General features: G+C 37.5%; 1 protein-coding gene across 3 annotated transcripts in view; it reads left to right on the top strand.

The window, feature by feature from the left end:
- The window catches only part of anapc1 (anaphase promoting complex subunit 1), a 121,623-nt gene extending 107,647 nt beyond the window's left edge, over window positions 1–13,976 (top strand). For all 3 annotated transcript variants that reach the window (XM_059025380.1, XM_034019160.3, XM_034019159.3), the window contains exons 44-48: window positions 7,960–8,046; window positions 8,759–8,854; window positions 9,069–9,267; window positions 12,158–12,289; window positions 12,810–13,976. In XM_059025380.1, coding sequence (XP_058881363.1) covers window positions 7,960–8,046; window positions 8,759–8,854; window positions 9,069–9,267; window positions 12,158–12,289; window positions 12,810–12,898 — 603 coding nt within the window. In that variant the 3' untranslated portion in view covers window positions 12,899–13,976. The remainder of the gene's footprint in view (window positions 1–7,959; window positions 8,047–8,758; window positions 8,855–9,068; window positions 9,268–12,157; window positions 12,290–12,809) is intronic.
- The last annotated feature ends 806 nt before the right edge of the window (window positions 13,977–14,782 follow it).

The following is a 14,782-nucleotide window of genomic DNA, read 5'->3' as shown; positions in this document are numbered from 1 at the left end:
ATTATCATTCTGCGTTTAAGGCTAGATTCCAAATTTAGATAGTTAATAGATAGTTCTTGATAGGTTGTCTGGATGCAGAGAGCATCTTTTATCTCACAAGTGTGAGAATCGCCTTCTGAACCAAAACATATATACAGTGATTTGCAGTATTCACCCCCCTGCAAAGTTTTCACATTTTGTTGGCACCTAAGTGTACTCCACGACGCTTTCAAATTAGACTTTACATGTAGAATCTACACAAACTACTCCAACTACTCCAAAAAATGCATATAGAATATAAATAAGTAAAATTTACAGAGAAAAACAGATTAATCTCAGTTGCATAAGTATTCAACCCCTTTGCTACTGCAGCCCTAAATCAGCTCAGGTGCAAATGATTTGTTTGAAAGGTCACAAAATTAGTGAAATGTTTTCAGCCTGTGTATACTCAAAGTGGTTTAACTTGTAGATAATTTCCATCAGGTATATAAAGACTTTCAAGCTGCAACTTACATAGTGATCCAACAAAGCAACCATGAAGACCAAGGTGCTTTCGAAACAAGTCAGGCATAAAGTGGTAGAGAGGCACAGAGCAGGAGAAGGGGACAAGAAAATTTCAAAGGTGCTGATTATCCCTCTTAGCACAGTGAAGTCCATCATTAAGAAGTGGAAGATGTATCATACACCTCAGTGTAGATGAAGGGGAGACAGGTTAAAGAAGGATTTTTAAGCCTTGACACAATTGAGACATGGATTGTGTACTGTATGTGTGCCATTCAGAGGGTAAATGAACAAGACAAAAGATTTAAGTGCCTTTGAACAGGGTATGGTAGTAGGTGCCAGGCGCGCCGGTTTGAGTGTGTCAAGAACTGCAACGCTGCTGGGTTTTTCAGGCTTAGCAGTTTCCTGTGTGTATCAAGGATGGTCCACCACCAAAAGGAGATCCAGCCAACGGCAGGCCAGTGGTCGAAAACGGCTCATTGATGAAAGAGGCCAAAGGAGGCTGACACGAATTGTGCAGAGCAACAGACGGGCTACAGTTAGTCAACTGACAGTCCAGTACAACATTGGTGCCAAAAGACCCATAAAAGAATGCACAACTCATCTTACCTTGACACAAATGGGGTTTGGCAGCCGATGACCTAACAGAGTTCCACTTCTTCCAGCAAAACACAAGAAACTGCAGTTGCAGTGGGCTAAGGAACGAAAACACTGGACACTGGAGGATTGGAAAAACATTGGCTGGACTGATGAATCCCGGTTCCTGCTGTTTCATGCTGATGGGAGGACTAGGGTATGGAGAAAACCACATGAGTACATGCATCCATCATGCCGCGTGTCAACATTGCAGGCTGCTGGTGGTGGTGGTGGTGTGATGGTGTGGGGTGTGTTTTCATGGCACACATTGGGCCCCTTGATAAAAGTGGAGCAACGTTTGAATGCCACAGGATATCTGAACATCATTGCCAATCAGGTGCATCCCTTCATGGCAGCAGTGTATCCATAGGCTAATAAATTTTTTCAGCAGGATAATGCCCCATGCCACAAGGCTAGGATTGTCCAGGAATAGTTCCATGAACGTGACAGTGAATTCAGCTTACTGCAGTGGCCTGCCCAGTCACCAGATCTCAATCCAATTGAGCATCTGTGGGATGAGATGAAACGAGTTATACGGAGTAGAGATCCACTACCAGCCAACTTGACACAACTGTGGGAAGCATTGGAGTCAACATGGGCCAGCATCCCTGTGGAACGCTTTCGACACCTTGTAGAGTCCATGCCCCGACGAATTGAGGCTGTTCTGAGGGCAAAAAGGGGTGCAACTCAATATTAGGAAGGTGTTTTGTCCTAATGTTTTGTGCACTCAGTGTAATATATATATATATATATATATATATGCGCTTTGGTTTTTCAGATCTTTATGTAATGTATTTAATAAAAAAAATTAATTAAAAAAAAAAAAATTATCACATCAGACTGTTTCTCCGTTCATTATACTATTTACAATGTTTTGAATACAGCCGTCAGAAAGACAGATGCGGGGCTTCTAGGTATGAGTATATCTCCGATCCTTCTAGTGTTAATTCTTCCTTTATTTAGTTTTATTTCTAATAAAACTGTTCCTTTGTATTCACTAGAAACATTGTCTAGTCTGATTATTTCAATATAGGTTGGGTTCTATATGACTTGAATTCAACTAAGGTATTTTATTATTCCAATTAAAACTAGTCCAAATACAAATATACCTTGCACACTACAGAGATAAAAATGTGCATAATTGAACGGAATGAAAGAGCAGGCTTAACACGAAGCACAGAGAAGGGAGTGGATGAAAGCTGGACCAAGATAAAACTGCCAGAAGGGGCACTAAAATAATGCAAATCATATTTAAAACTATACCACATGATTCACTCCCTCTAACTAGAATTAAAAAATAAAAATAATCATCCTTTAAAGAATTATCATTCTATGAGTTTTTCATACTTTTTTAATCATGTGGTATAGTTTGTTAGACATTGATTTAGTGCCCCGTCCTGGCAGGTTTTGATTGATAAAAAAAAAATATGAAAATTATAACGCTCTTTAATATAGTTTAATACTTTTCACATGTGTTTTTTTTTTTATTTTTTTGGAGCTCACATGTACAGTAGCTAAAGCAATTGAATTGAATGAGTTGATTCTCACTGGGGGAGTAGAATGCATGTTTTGGAGTTGTTGATACAGAATAAATGGAAAGAAGTCCACATCTATCCAGTGTCATACAAATAGTGTTGTCACATTTAAAATTGATCATTATTGATTATTATACAACATTGTGACAGAGATCGATTGATTCTTGGTGTTAGATCTCCCTCTCGACCTGTGAGGGCACGGTGCAAGAGGAACAGAGTACTCTTAATTAAATGGCACGACAATTTATTCTGTAGGGTAGGTGGAAGTCGGTCATTTAGGAGAGGAACGGAGCTACGGTATCCAAACTCCGTGACCCCGACGGTAAACGGTGTGGCATCCGAGGATTGGAGGAGCGGATGCGCTCGTTAACTTAGGGGTCATGAGCGAGGATATAAATAGGGGGGTAGCGTACATGATCTGTTCCTTTTGTAAATGGTTAGAACAACCTAAAAGGAGCCTGCTGTTTAAGTGAAAACGTGAGTGTTGTGTTTGTTTGTTTTGTCTTAGTAATAACTGTTTGTTTTGTTTCTAAAGACTACTAACACTATCCGGAGCTGCAGCCGCAGGCCAGCAACAAATCCGGACACCAGCACTTGTCTGTTTCACAACGTCTTTTCACCACAAGCACTTAAATCACGCACCGTAGGAACTGTGTCTGTGATACACGCCGCTGTAATCACTTCCAACATTATTATTTACAGGTATTTGCATTTAAGGCTCTGGACATTGTAGTTTATCAATAAACACCCTTGCACCTGTTAGTAATTGTCTGTGTGATTTGTACCTGCACTGCACTCACCTGTATCCACTCACCACTTTGCCACAAACATATATTCCTAAATATTAAAATGCTAAATTGTAGAATATTTCCTGTTTTATGTCTACCTTTTGAAGACATTCTATTTTCGCGAGTCCCGTTGGTGCATTGGGCAACATCGCGATACCAACACGCTTGATTAGAGCAGTGTACCTCTCCTTGACCTCTTGTCTGCTATCCAGCGCTGATAGTGTAGTGTGTTCTGACACCACGTGTGGCAAAGTGGTTTGCAGTGTGCAGGTGTAGAGGTGATGCAGTGCTCAAGACAATGACAAACAACAAAGTACTGGTGAAATGGTGATTTATTTATAATCCAAAGTCTGATGACAAACAGTAAAGAAATGGAGGGTTGGCAATACACAACGATGTGTATTGCACAGTTCAATAAACACAGCGTTCAGTCCCGAAATAATAAACACGTATTAAACACACACACAAAACACAGACACGGTCACAAGTCCAGAGTGAGTGCTGTAGTGCTTGTGGTGAAATACAGTTTACTCGTGCACAGTGGTGAAGTGTTGTCCGGTTTTGTCCTGCACTGTAGCGATAGCTCCAGATCGGGTTAGCTGTCTAATAAATAACAAACAGTACAATTAGACGATACAAACAAACAAAACTTTCACGGTTATTTTACACTTGTCCTTCAGCGGTTCTCTCTTAACCATTACAAAGGAACAGATCACCTAGCCACGTCCCCTTTTGTACCGTCAATCACACCCTATTGGTTAGCGAGTGCAACCGTTTCTCCTCCAATCCACGGTTGCCACATCACTTTCCCTGTGGAGCGATGACTTGGTGTACCGTAGCTCCGCCCCCTTTCTAGGTCGCCGACTTCCACCTTACCCTTGGAATGAATTGTCTGACGATACAGTCCGGGGCACACTGTTCCCTTTACGCCGCAAGCTCACAGATCGGGAGGGAAATTTATAACCAAGATTCATTCTTTCTCTGTCACATGTGCATACACATTTTAAGAACACTTTTTTTTACTATTAGGCAACGTTTAGCCAAATAAATTGTTGTTCAATTTATGTTAAAACATTGGAAGGGGAGGGATGGAAAACTTTATTTTTCTTTTTAATCAGTGGTGCCGAGGATGGGTTAAAAAGTGCATCCTCTTTCCCCATTGGCTCATTCAAATATCCACTCCTCCAATCTGAATTCCTTAGAAGCCAGCACCTGTACTAAAGCTGGCTTATTAGCCCTGGAGGGTGACTCCCTTGCTCTTGAGGAATCCGTGATCACAACAGCATTTTCTTTACTTAAATCTCAGCGAATCCTTTGGTATTTTTAGGTAAATGCCAGTGCATCTATTAATTATATTTTAAGTTTAGCTCTTTTTCAAGGTCTGTTTAATGTTTGTTTGTTTGTTTGTTTGTTCAGTCTCCATTTTTTTCCTGATCCTCCTGATTTTTTCCAAGCAACTGTTCACCATTCAACTGCTGGACAGACTCGTCATTTTTAACGTTCTCTATTTTTTCATCAACCTTCCACCATCACTGTCAGTACTGGACTCTTTTTCTGGACTTCCTTATTAGTTGGTGAGATCATTCTTTTTCTGTTTGGTTGGATTTTTTCTACTTTTTTAATTTAGCAGACGCCTTTATCCAAGGCGACTTTTAATTTGATACTTTGTTTCCTATATTTTTTGGTTTTGTTCTTTTTGTTACTTTTTTTTGGTTTTCAGTTACCCTGCCATGCTGGACTTGTTTAGGCTTAACTTTCATTCATCATCCATTGCGATCAAGACAGTCTTTGTAATTGTTTTCCATCAGTAATTATTTAATTCACCTTTATCTTTCTGTCTGTGCATTGTTTTTGTGTTTGTGTCGTGTTTGTGTGTGGGATTGTTTGAGGCCCACAGGACTCTCCACCCATTTCTCCTTTGTGTTATTTTTTTGCCTTCTGTTTTTGTTTACTTTACTTTCCTACTTACCTGTACTTCTACATACTTACCTGTTCCCTGCAATTATTAGGGTTTTTTTTCTTATGATTATTGTTATTACTGCTTTCAACCTTTCTTCTTTTTCTCCTTTCTTTATCTGTTCTATACTTGTATTTGTATTTTGTTTGTTTATATTTCATTTGTTGACATTATTGTTCACAACACTAAACCGGTTAGTGAAATTGACACTTCTGGCCTCCCTGCGTTTGCTGTCTGTAACTCTTGCTGACTTTTTTTTATTTTTTTTATTTAGCAGACGCCTTTATCCAAGGCGACTTACAGAGACTAGGGTGTGTGAACTATGCATCAGCTGCAGAGTCACTTACAATTACGTCTCACCCGAAAGACAGAGCACAAGGAGGTTAAGTGACTTGCTCAGGGTCACACAATGAGTCAGTGGCTGGGGTGGGATTTGAACTGGGGACCTCCTGGTTACAAGCCCTTTTCTTTAACCACTGGACCACACAGCCTCCTTATGCTGGAAATAGGGCCAGTAGTATTGCCATAGGGAATAGGAAATAGGGCCATTAGTATCTCCTTGGGGAGGACAGTACAACTGCTTCTCAGTTGTCTAGAGTGATCATTACATTCTGAGATATTGTGAAACAAAGGAATAATGCATGGCAGGGTGTGTGTTGTGCTGGGATAACATCACGCCTCTTGAGTTTTATAGGCCGAGTCCATCCAGCACCCGAGAAGTGATGTTATCCCAGCACAACACACAACCTGGAGTGCCTTATTCCTATTATACAATGGTTTGCACTGTAATAAATAAAAATATAGCAAATTTCATGGTTTAAAAGTGATTTTAATTGGACAAATGTGGAAATAACATTCCGCCTCATATAATAGTTCCTGTTTTCCATTTACAACTGTAGTAAAGTATTAACTGATCTACTAGATAGTGTTTCTGTTTTAAAGCGAGTTAATAGCAATAGGTTTTGTGTGTGTAATTGTGTTATTGACAGTTATGGCATATTGATATGTTTGTCTAGGTTTTCAGTGAGGAGGTTGCTGGTACTAGATCTGTAATGTTATGCTGGGATAACATCACAGGTCTAGTGCAAGGCTGACCAATCAGAGCTCAGGAATTTCTTGTCATTGTATAATATTGAGTGTACCTTCCAGCAAGCACCATTTTTCAAGATTTGTTTTTTGTGCACCATTTTCTGATACCTCACTCAGGTAGACAAAATTAATCAGGTGTGATTAATCGATTTAAAACCCATTTGTAGAAATTATTATTTTTTTTGTTATTTCCCTTACAGTTTTAAGCCGTCATTTCGGTTCTGTGTTACGTTTCTCCAGTATGTAACAATATGACCTTTCAACTCTTACAGCCTCACCTACTCTAGTCTGTTGTGTATTTCCCTTAATACTACTAGCCTCACAACATGAACATAAATAACCACAAAACAATTTAACTTCATGTCCAGAAAATTGTGTTTTGAAAATATGAATACATTCAGATATTGCAAATGCTTTCAATGTGCTGCAAGGGTTTTCACCACATGTTCCCCTGGTCTTCAAAAATGACTCTTTAAAAAGCTGTTTGCCTGTTCCTATGACCTGTGAACTGTGATTAAGTGTCATCTGGCATTGCAGACCAGTTCTGTGCTTCACAGTTCTCTACCTTACTAGTATAAACTACCTCTGCCAAAAATATACATTTGCTTTGCACTTTGATCCTAAATCATACTATGGTGAAAACTGTTTGTGTATCTCAGTTTTGATCACATAATGCAGTTGATTCAAAGTGCTAGTTTTTTATTTGAACAAAGTGAAGGGAATTATTACAATATTTAGTTAATTTAACTAGCTATCCATGAATCCCCTTTCACAGTACTAGGTATCATGCAAGTTGAACTTTTCACAAGTGCTTTCATTCATCTTTTTGGTTGTTGATTAAAACTGAAACTTGTCTCCGTTTAACTGTAACCGTTTATGATGTCATGCTTCTCTCCAGTTACAGTACTTGTTTACCAGTTTCTCTGTCTCAGTGTTTCATGTCTCAATATTCTTTTTTTTCTTCTGTTTTTTACACACACATAAAAAAAGCATTATAAGCCCATATTGATGGTATTCTCTGCAGTAACAGAGCTTACATATTTAATTTGTAACCTGTTATTGCTGGCAAGTAGTAGCTAAAGCATGACTGTTTGGTTCACATTGGCAAGTAGTTCTGGTAACTTATAAAGCTGCCTTTTGGAAATGTAAAAATGTATGGTTGCCACATTTAAACTTGTAAACTCCTGTATTTAGTTTATTACTACTACTAAACATTTATAAAACCCATAAATTGAGCAGCTGACAAACACTGGCTGCATTTCTTTACATACTTGCCATGTCAGCACTGGTATGCAAGTGTCTGTTAAACTGCAGTCTTTACAATGCTCCTGACTGGACTTGAAATGAATACCCTGAGACCTCCTTTAGAATTTGAATAGCCTTATTTGTTTATAATGATGCAGTCGTCAACATTTTAAAGGAATTATTTATTTTTCTTCTGCTTATATGACATTTTTCTATTTCTTTGCCACAGCCTGAAGCAATTAAAACTTTTACTTCTGATGCTGCCCTGGTATCATTTGCAGAGTGTTTTTGCAAGCCTGCTAAAAACTTAGCACATGTAAGTATCTCATACTGAAAATATCTGTCTTATGTCAGATAAAATTATATGCTTTTAATGTTTTGAAATGAAACTTGTTGCCACACTGATTTTATTTAATGTGTTAACGTAACTTGTGTGGCCCTTTCACTCAGCAGTGTACTGTCTTTCTGTGACCTTTAATAAAAATTGGTTTGACTGGCAATATTTTAAACTTCATAAAGTGTATTTTGTAAAACACTTTACATGCTTGCATCCTATAGGATTATACTACCACAAAAATAAACCTACAAAGGATTGAAACCAAACGTACTGTAATAAATATGCACCAAAAAATAATTATATCCCTCTTGCATTACATAAATAGTGGCACTGAGAGTGTAACGGGTTGCATAACTGCCCCAAAACAATGCCACACCCACTTTCCAGTGTTTTGCCAGTTTCCCATGCTAGGCAGAGATGTGCTTGCCATCAATATGAAAGTAATCGATTATTGAGAGATTTTCGTAAACAAAAATTCTGGTGATTTTCCACCCATTGCTGCAGAAGATTTACTGAACCTTCATCCCAGTTCAACCATTTCTTTCATTAACCCAGCTAATCATGTTTCCAACGAAGGGTTAATTATGCAAATGTGTTCCTTTGTGTTTAATTCAAAGAAAGTTTTTATTATAATTTCAAATTTGTGCAGTGCATGTTTCCTGCATATAAATGGTCATTCTTTCACTTCTAGAAACAAGATGTCTTGTCATTATTCACATCTATCCTCTATGAGTGTGTTACCCAAGAGAATCCAGAAATCCTGCCAACGTACATGGCCATAGACCAGGTAAGGGACAGTGCAACCTCAAAAATAAAACTGTAGGAAGGCATGAGTTTGATTTATTGAATGTTTACTGTAGAGTGTATCCTGATACTGGGCATGGTATGCCATTTGATTTAGTTAAAAATTACTTTTTTTTTGACAAGGTGACCTGTCAGACATGAGAACTTTAATACTTACTGCTTATTTTATTGTAGAAAAAATCATTTATTTTTTGCAGGCTGTTAGAAGACTGGAAAGAAAGGAGATGTCCGAGACCTTTGAACTTTGGCAAATAAAGCTAGTTTTAGAGTTCAGCAGCTCCAAGATTCTGCAGGAGAGACTCAAACAAACACCGGGCGAAGGACTTCTGATGAACTCAGAATTTCTTCCAGTAATGAAGTGTTCATCTGATAACACTCTGGATCAGTGGCTTTATGGTAAAGATGATAAAACATCTAGTTTAACTGTTTCCTGTAAAGACACTGTGGTTTCACTAGTTCATTACTTTCAATGAAAAAAATTATATCTTAACTAATGCCACAGACTGAGGCTGTTATTTTCTATGTTGCCAGTGGTCAGACACAGTGCAAGTGGATATTTGAATAATCAATACATACTTTGTCAACATTGATTAAGCATTCTTTTTTAATTTCACATCCTCTTGGAGTTTTGGATGTTTCTAAGATTTGCAATAGAAAGAAAAAGCAAGTGCTCCTGGTTGAGAGTTTGTATATTTTATATATGTTTGTATATCTCTATCAGTTAGTGCTGGGACAAACGCAGAATTTTCATGTTTGGATATTCGCTCATAACTTATATTTGTTCGGGTATTAGTTATTTTTTCAAAAAGTAATAAAAGCCATTATATTCTGAATGCAGGTAGAGACAGCATAGCAGCAGGGGGCGTGGCCGTGGCACCTGTGTGTGTGTGCCTTTATTTTTCAGCAAGACCTTACAATATGTAACACGTTAAAATAATAAAAATATTCCAGGAGTAAAGAATAAGTTGTGTAGGACTTGCTTTACCCCAGTGAATTAACTACACAACAAAGGATGCCAAATAAGTTAGTTACGCCTTTGTTTATTCCCAAAATAAATAGTACATGACACTCCATTTTATTATATTTGTTATATTTTCATTCCTTGCCATTGCTGTTTCTTCACAGTAAACGGTGGCCATCGACACATTTTCATAAACTAATACAAGGTTTACCTTTTTGTAGCTGAACAAGCAAATGAAAACTGGAATTTAAACTTTAAACACTTCAAATAAAACAAACATGGAAATGACGTTGTAAAATTAAGGTTGAAAAAACAACTCGCCACATTGCTTCTCGTTTATTACTTTGCACATAACAAAAAATATATCAGGACGAAAAGTGAACATTTTAAGGCAGTAGTGAGGATTTGCTACCTGTCAGTAGCGGTTTATTAGACCTAAATTATATATAAATAATTTTAAAAAAATAAACACCTACCTACTGTTTTAAGTAGACTGAATAGCCCAAACTATCATGTAGGCCAATATTTAAATCAAAGTATTTATTGAAACCGCCGTGTGCTCAACTAAGTAATGGAACTAATGCAATTCCTTGTCAATGTATTTTGTTTCATCCTTAAGTTCTACAAGAATGCAACCATATCTGTCATCTAAGCATTTGATATGCCATCAGTACGGTTAACCAGGTTATGTTTCATCAGTGCAAATTAAGTGGTACAAAAATATCCTCATGTCTTCAGTTGTTGACTGAGATTTTGGGAACTAAAAAAAAAAAAAAAAGTGTGTGCCACAATATCGTTGAATCCTGCATTGTTATGACCTGGTGGAAGGGTGGTGGGCAATTCACTGACACACACGGGAGACAGAGGTTTTATTTGAAAATAGTTATATTTCTGATGTTTCTTTTAGCCCGCAGAGGGCGCTGTTGTCCGTGGCCTAAGTACAGACAACGGTACACAGGACCACAGGAATACCAATACTGGTAAACAGTAAGAACACTGGCGCACTCACAGGTGCTCAAAATAATAATGAAAACAAAAGGCGAAATGAAAAGGGAAAAAAAAGGTTCTGCTTACGCAGTGCCCCCACTGCCGCTAAGCCGGGCAGTACATGCCTCCGACCTACGCTCAGCTATTTCTATACACTGGGGTGGCCAGAGTTCCCCGTATACCTACACACGTCCCCTCGGGTATGTAATTATTTATTTTATTTTTTAAATTATTTTAAGGCAGGCTGTCTCCCTCAGCCGGGCTTGCCTGGTCCTTGTTTTACACTGGCATCTTCGGCCAGCGTCACTGTATATTCCCAAACACGGCCACCCGAATGCACAACCATACCAGCCCAAGTTTCTTTAACACAGGAGTGATAGCAGCAACTTAAGGCAGAGGGCACACTTCCGGATGTTAGAGACACATTGATGACATGAAGAATAAAAGGACAGATGACAAGAAAGCAAGCCTTAAAAGTGGTAGGGATAGGTTCCTGGGGAGAAGTAGTAGTTCTCATTTTAGTTATTGGTTCAGACAGATAACACTATCAATAGTGAGGAAGTGAGAAAGTTTGGTCACCATGGAAGCAGTAGAAGACACAGCAACAGTAGATAGACTGTCCACTCTAAGTGCAGCAGTGTTAATGTTGCTAATTTTTTCCTGAAAGACGAGTAAGAATTCATTACACTGTTCAGAAGTTTTTTGTTGGATCAAATATTAAGGTATCAGAAAAATGCTACTGCATAAAAAACTAGTAGCAAATTAAGAGTTTGGGGTCATGCTACCAAATATACGTTAATTTTGAGCCTTGATAATATATACAATCTATATGAAACGTTTTCAGGAAGTTGGGTATTGTTTAAGCGAGTCATTTCAGAATGACGTGCTAGCCTTTTTTTCTGTCCTATGAGATTCTGGCTTGCACAGCACAATGCGTTTTTGTCCCAAATGGCTTTCCATAGAGATCACTGAGTGCACGCCCATAATCTGGTTTGTTTACTTTTTGCTGTCTAAAACTTTTAAATAGAGGCTCGAGCTTCTGTGGTAACTGTGGTGTGTGTGTGTTTTTTTTTTGTATCTGAATACATATAAAAATATTTGTCCCAGCATATATATATATATCTGTCTATCTAAAATAAATAAATGGGTTAAATACACTATGTAGAATCACAGTAAAACACTAACATTTCAAGCTAATCAATATTCTAAAACGGAGGTCCAGATATGCAGTATGTGGCACTTTTATTCTGTTCAGTCTCTATAAAGGACATTCATATATAGAAATCATGCCTTTTTTATCTGTGCTGATTTACTTTATTCTGCTTTTGTCACCCACAGCCTATGGAGATGTCCTCAAGTCGTACCTGACTGGCCAACCTTACGAAGAGGCACATATGAATATGTTGGCTTGCTTTCTCGTTTATCATTCAATCCCTACTCGTGGGAAAATTGTAGGAGTTTGCATGGAAGGTAATCCCATGATGATGGCTATTTGTGTGGCTTAGGTGCAGTGATAATTCAAATTTTGTATTTGTTTTTGACAGTTTGAAGTATGGATGCTCTGAAGCATTTACAGCTCTAGGCTAAACTGAGACTCACAGGGACTATAAGCAGTGTTCATCTTCTCTCTAAGCAGCAGAGCAATTAAATAGTTTAGCCACATTTTATTTCTTCCTCTCTTTGGATCTGCTTTGCTTTTAAACTTGGCAAATTACGGAATCATTAGCTGTTAATTCAAAGTATGTATGCTAGAAACTACTTTTTTTATTTATTTTTATTTAAAATTTTGCTAAACTACTTGACAATTGGGTTGGTGTCTGTTTTAAATTCCTTTAATTCTTTTCAAGCTAGTCATATGATTATAGAAGCTAAAAGTGGAGTTAAACTCTACCCCAATCACACACATATTTAACCTGTAAACGCAAGTAGTGGCTTTGGTTCATTTTTTAAAGGACTGTGTTTGGTAATGATTCCCTATACTTTCTTTTAGGTGCTACATCCTTCTCTGACTTATTGAAGTTTACTCGGCTTGGAGTGCCAGTACGAGCATTGCTACGCCTAGCACCAATACTTCTCTAAACCAGCAGCCAGTGAGTCTTTCATGACGCAAGGAGGTGCTGTTGAAACCTTTAAACAAATGGCTATCAAACTGTATATTTCAGACAATTTACATTATATTTTACAGCTGCACTTGACTAATCGCTGCTTAATTCATAACCCTTATTAGATAGCTATGACATTCTTTTGAAAATAGTTTCTTACCAGACATTATAAATAAACTTTGCGTATATTTGTATGTGCATCTTTTGTCACTGTGGAGATGTGAAGATGTTAAATAAAAGGGAAATGCATTGACTGTTGCATCAATAAAGAATTATTTTCCAAAAAAAGTTATTTTATAAATTGGGCCTTCCTCTCCCAGACACACCCATGATCAGTAAGTCACAACTGAACATGGATCTGAAGTTGAAGAAAAAGCACAGATTTAAAAACATTTATGCAGCCCAGTTATCTGCCTGGTTTTCTTATGTGCCAATTCAGTGTTTGGCATCACTGAAATCTATAGTACAGTATCACTAACTTCCTTTAACTGAATTTACATTTGTTGGTATTGTAAACTGCTATACAAAACATCAAAAGGATAAAATATAATGGATACAAGAATGAAAGACATATAAAGCTATATACCAGTAAAAAACAGCTCAAACTTAAAGACTGTGCATACTTAACAAAACTGAAAATAGGAAGTCTGTAAGCAAAGGTATTTTAAATAAACTTTAAAATACTGGAATGAGTTCAAGTGAAGCAAATTCATAAAAATACTGCTTTTGTTTTTATTCTTGTTTTAAGCACAGCCCATGCATCAATAGCATTTTTGTCTAGGACTGTATTTGAAGGAAATGTTCATTAATTACATACATATTGCACCCATATGACTAATGTCAACCTGATATTTGGTGACCCTGAACTGGAAACTGTCAATTTTCTGTTTTAAAAATAACACATTTTTTGAGTTTCAGATCTTGACCAGATCTTACATACTGCATTGCTGTACATGTATGCTTAAAACAGAGTTGGACCATTGTGAATTATGTGGTACCTTTGTGATGTTGGAGTTTCCTTGACCAAAATAAATTGACCAAATACGTTTTCCATATGATGAACAAACACTTTGAGATACTTTTTTGGCTTAATTTCTGTTAATATCAGTGATGTAGACAAAACCCTTCACATTTGTTACAGGTGCATTTTCTGATTCTCTTGATCAAGTTTCATAATGACTATTGTCCAATAAAGCACAGATAGTTATGAAAAAGCATTGTAACAACCATGGGTGACCGTAGTTAATAAATAGCACAAAACGTCTTAATGAGAAATTACTGAGCGTATTTTCCACAATATACTTTAAGCGTGTTAAACGCAGTGTGATGTGGAACATTTTAGCACCCAGTTAGGAAACTAGATAGATAGATAGATAATATTAGGGATGCACCGAATCCAGGTTTTGGATTCGGCCCGAATACCTATTTTTTGAGCAGGGTTTGGATTCAGACAAATACTTAGGCTTCAGTTATCCGAATCCTATATCCGCCCAGACACACATCCATTTTAATACATTCCTTCAATGTGTTTAAATAAAACACGAATCCGGTATTGAATGTAACTGTTGTAGTTAATAACAAGAACATGTTTGATGAACTCTGTCGCAGCTCTCAACTCCCTAAATTAACTTACTGGTGGAGCACGCACTAAACACGTCACGCAGCTGCTGAATGCAAACATACCCCTGTATGCAACAGCACATTCACATCACACTTTTCATGCTTTTGTGCTTTGTTGCTTTGTCTGAGACGTGTTCTAGAGATCATAGTGAGAGGGAAAAAATAAATAAAAAACTCAGTGCACAGAAATATATATTTTTTCTAACTACAACTGTCAGTTGTGCAAGATGTTGTTGAGCAA

The sequence above is a fragment of the Acipenser ruthenus genome, chromosome 6, assembly GCF_902713425.1.
Source record: "Acipenser ruthenus chromosome 6, fAciRut3.2 maternal haplotype, whole genome shotgun sequence".
Taxonomy (NCBI): domain Eukaryota; kingdom Metazoa; phylum Chordata; class Actinopteri; order Acipenseriformes; family Acipenseridae; genus Acipenser; species Acipenser ruthenus.
Note: the sequence above shows the minus strand (reverse complement) of the source record. Positions and strands in the feature narration are given on the sequence as shown.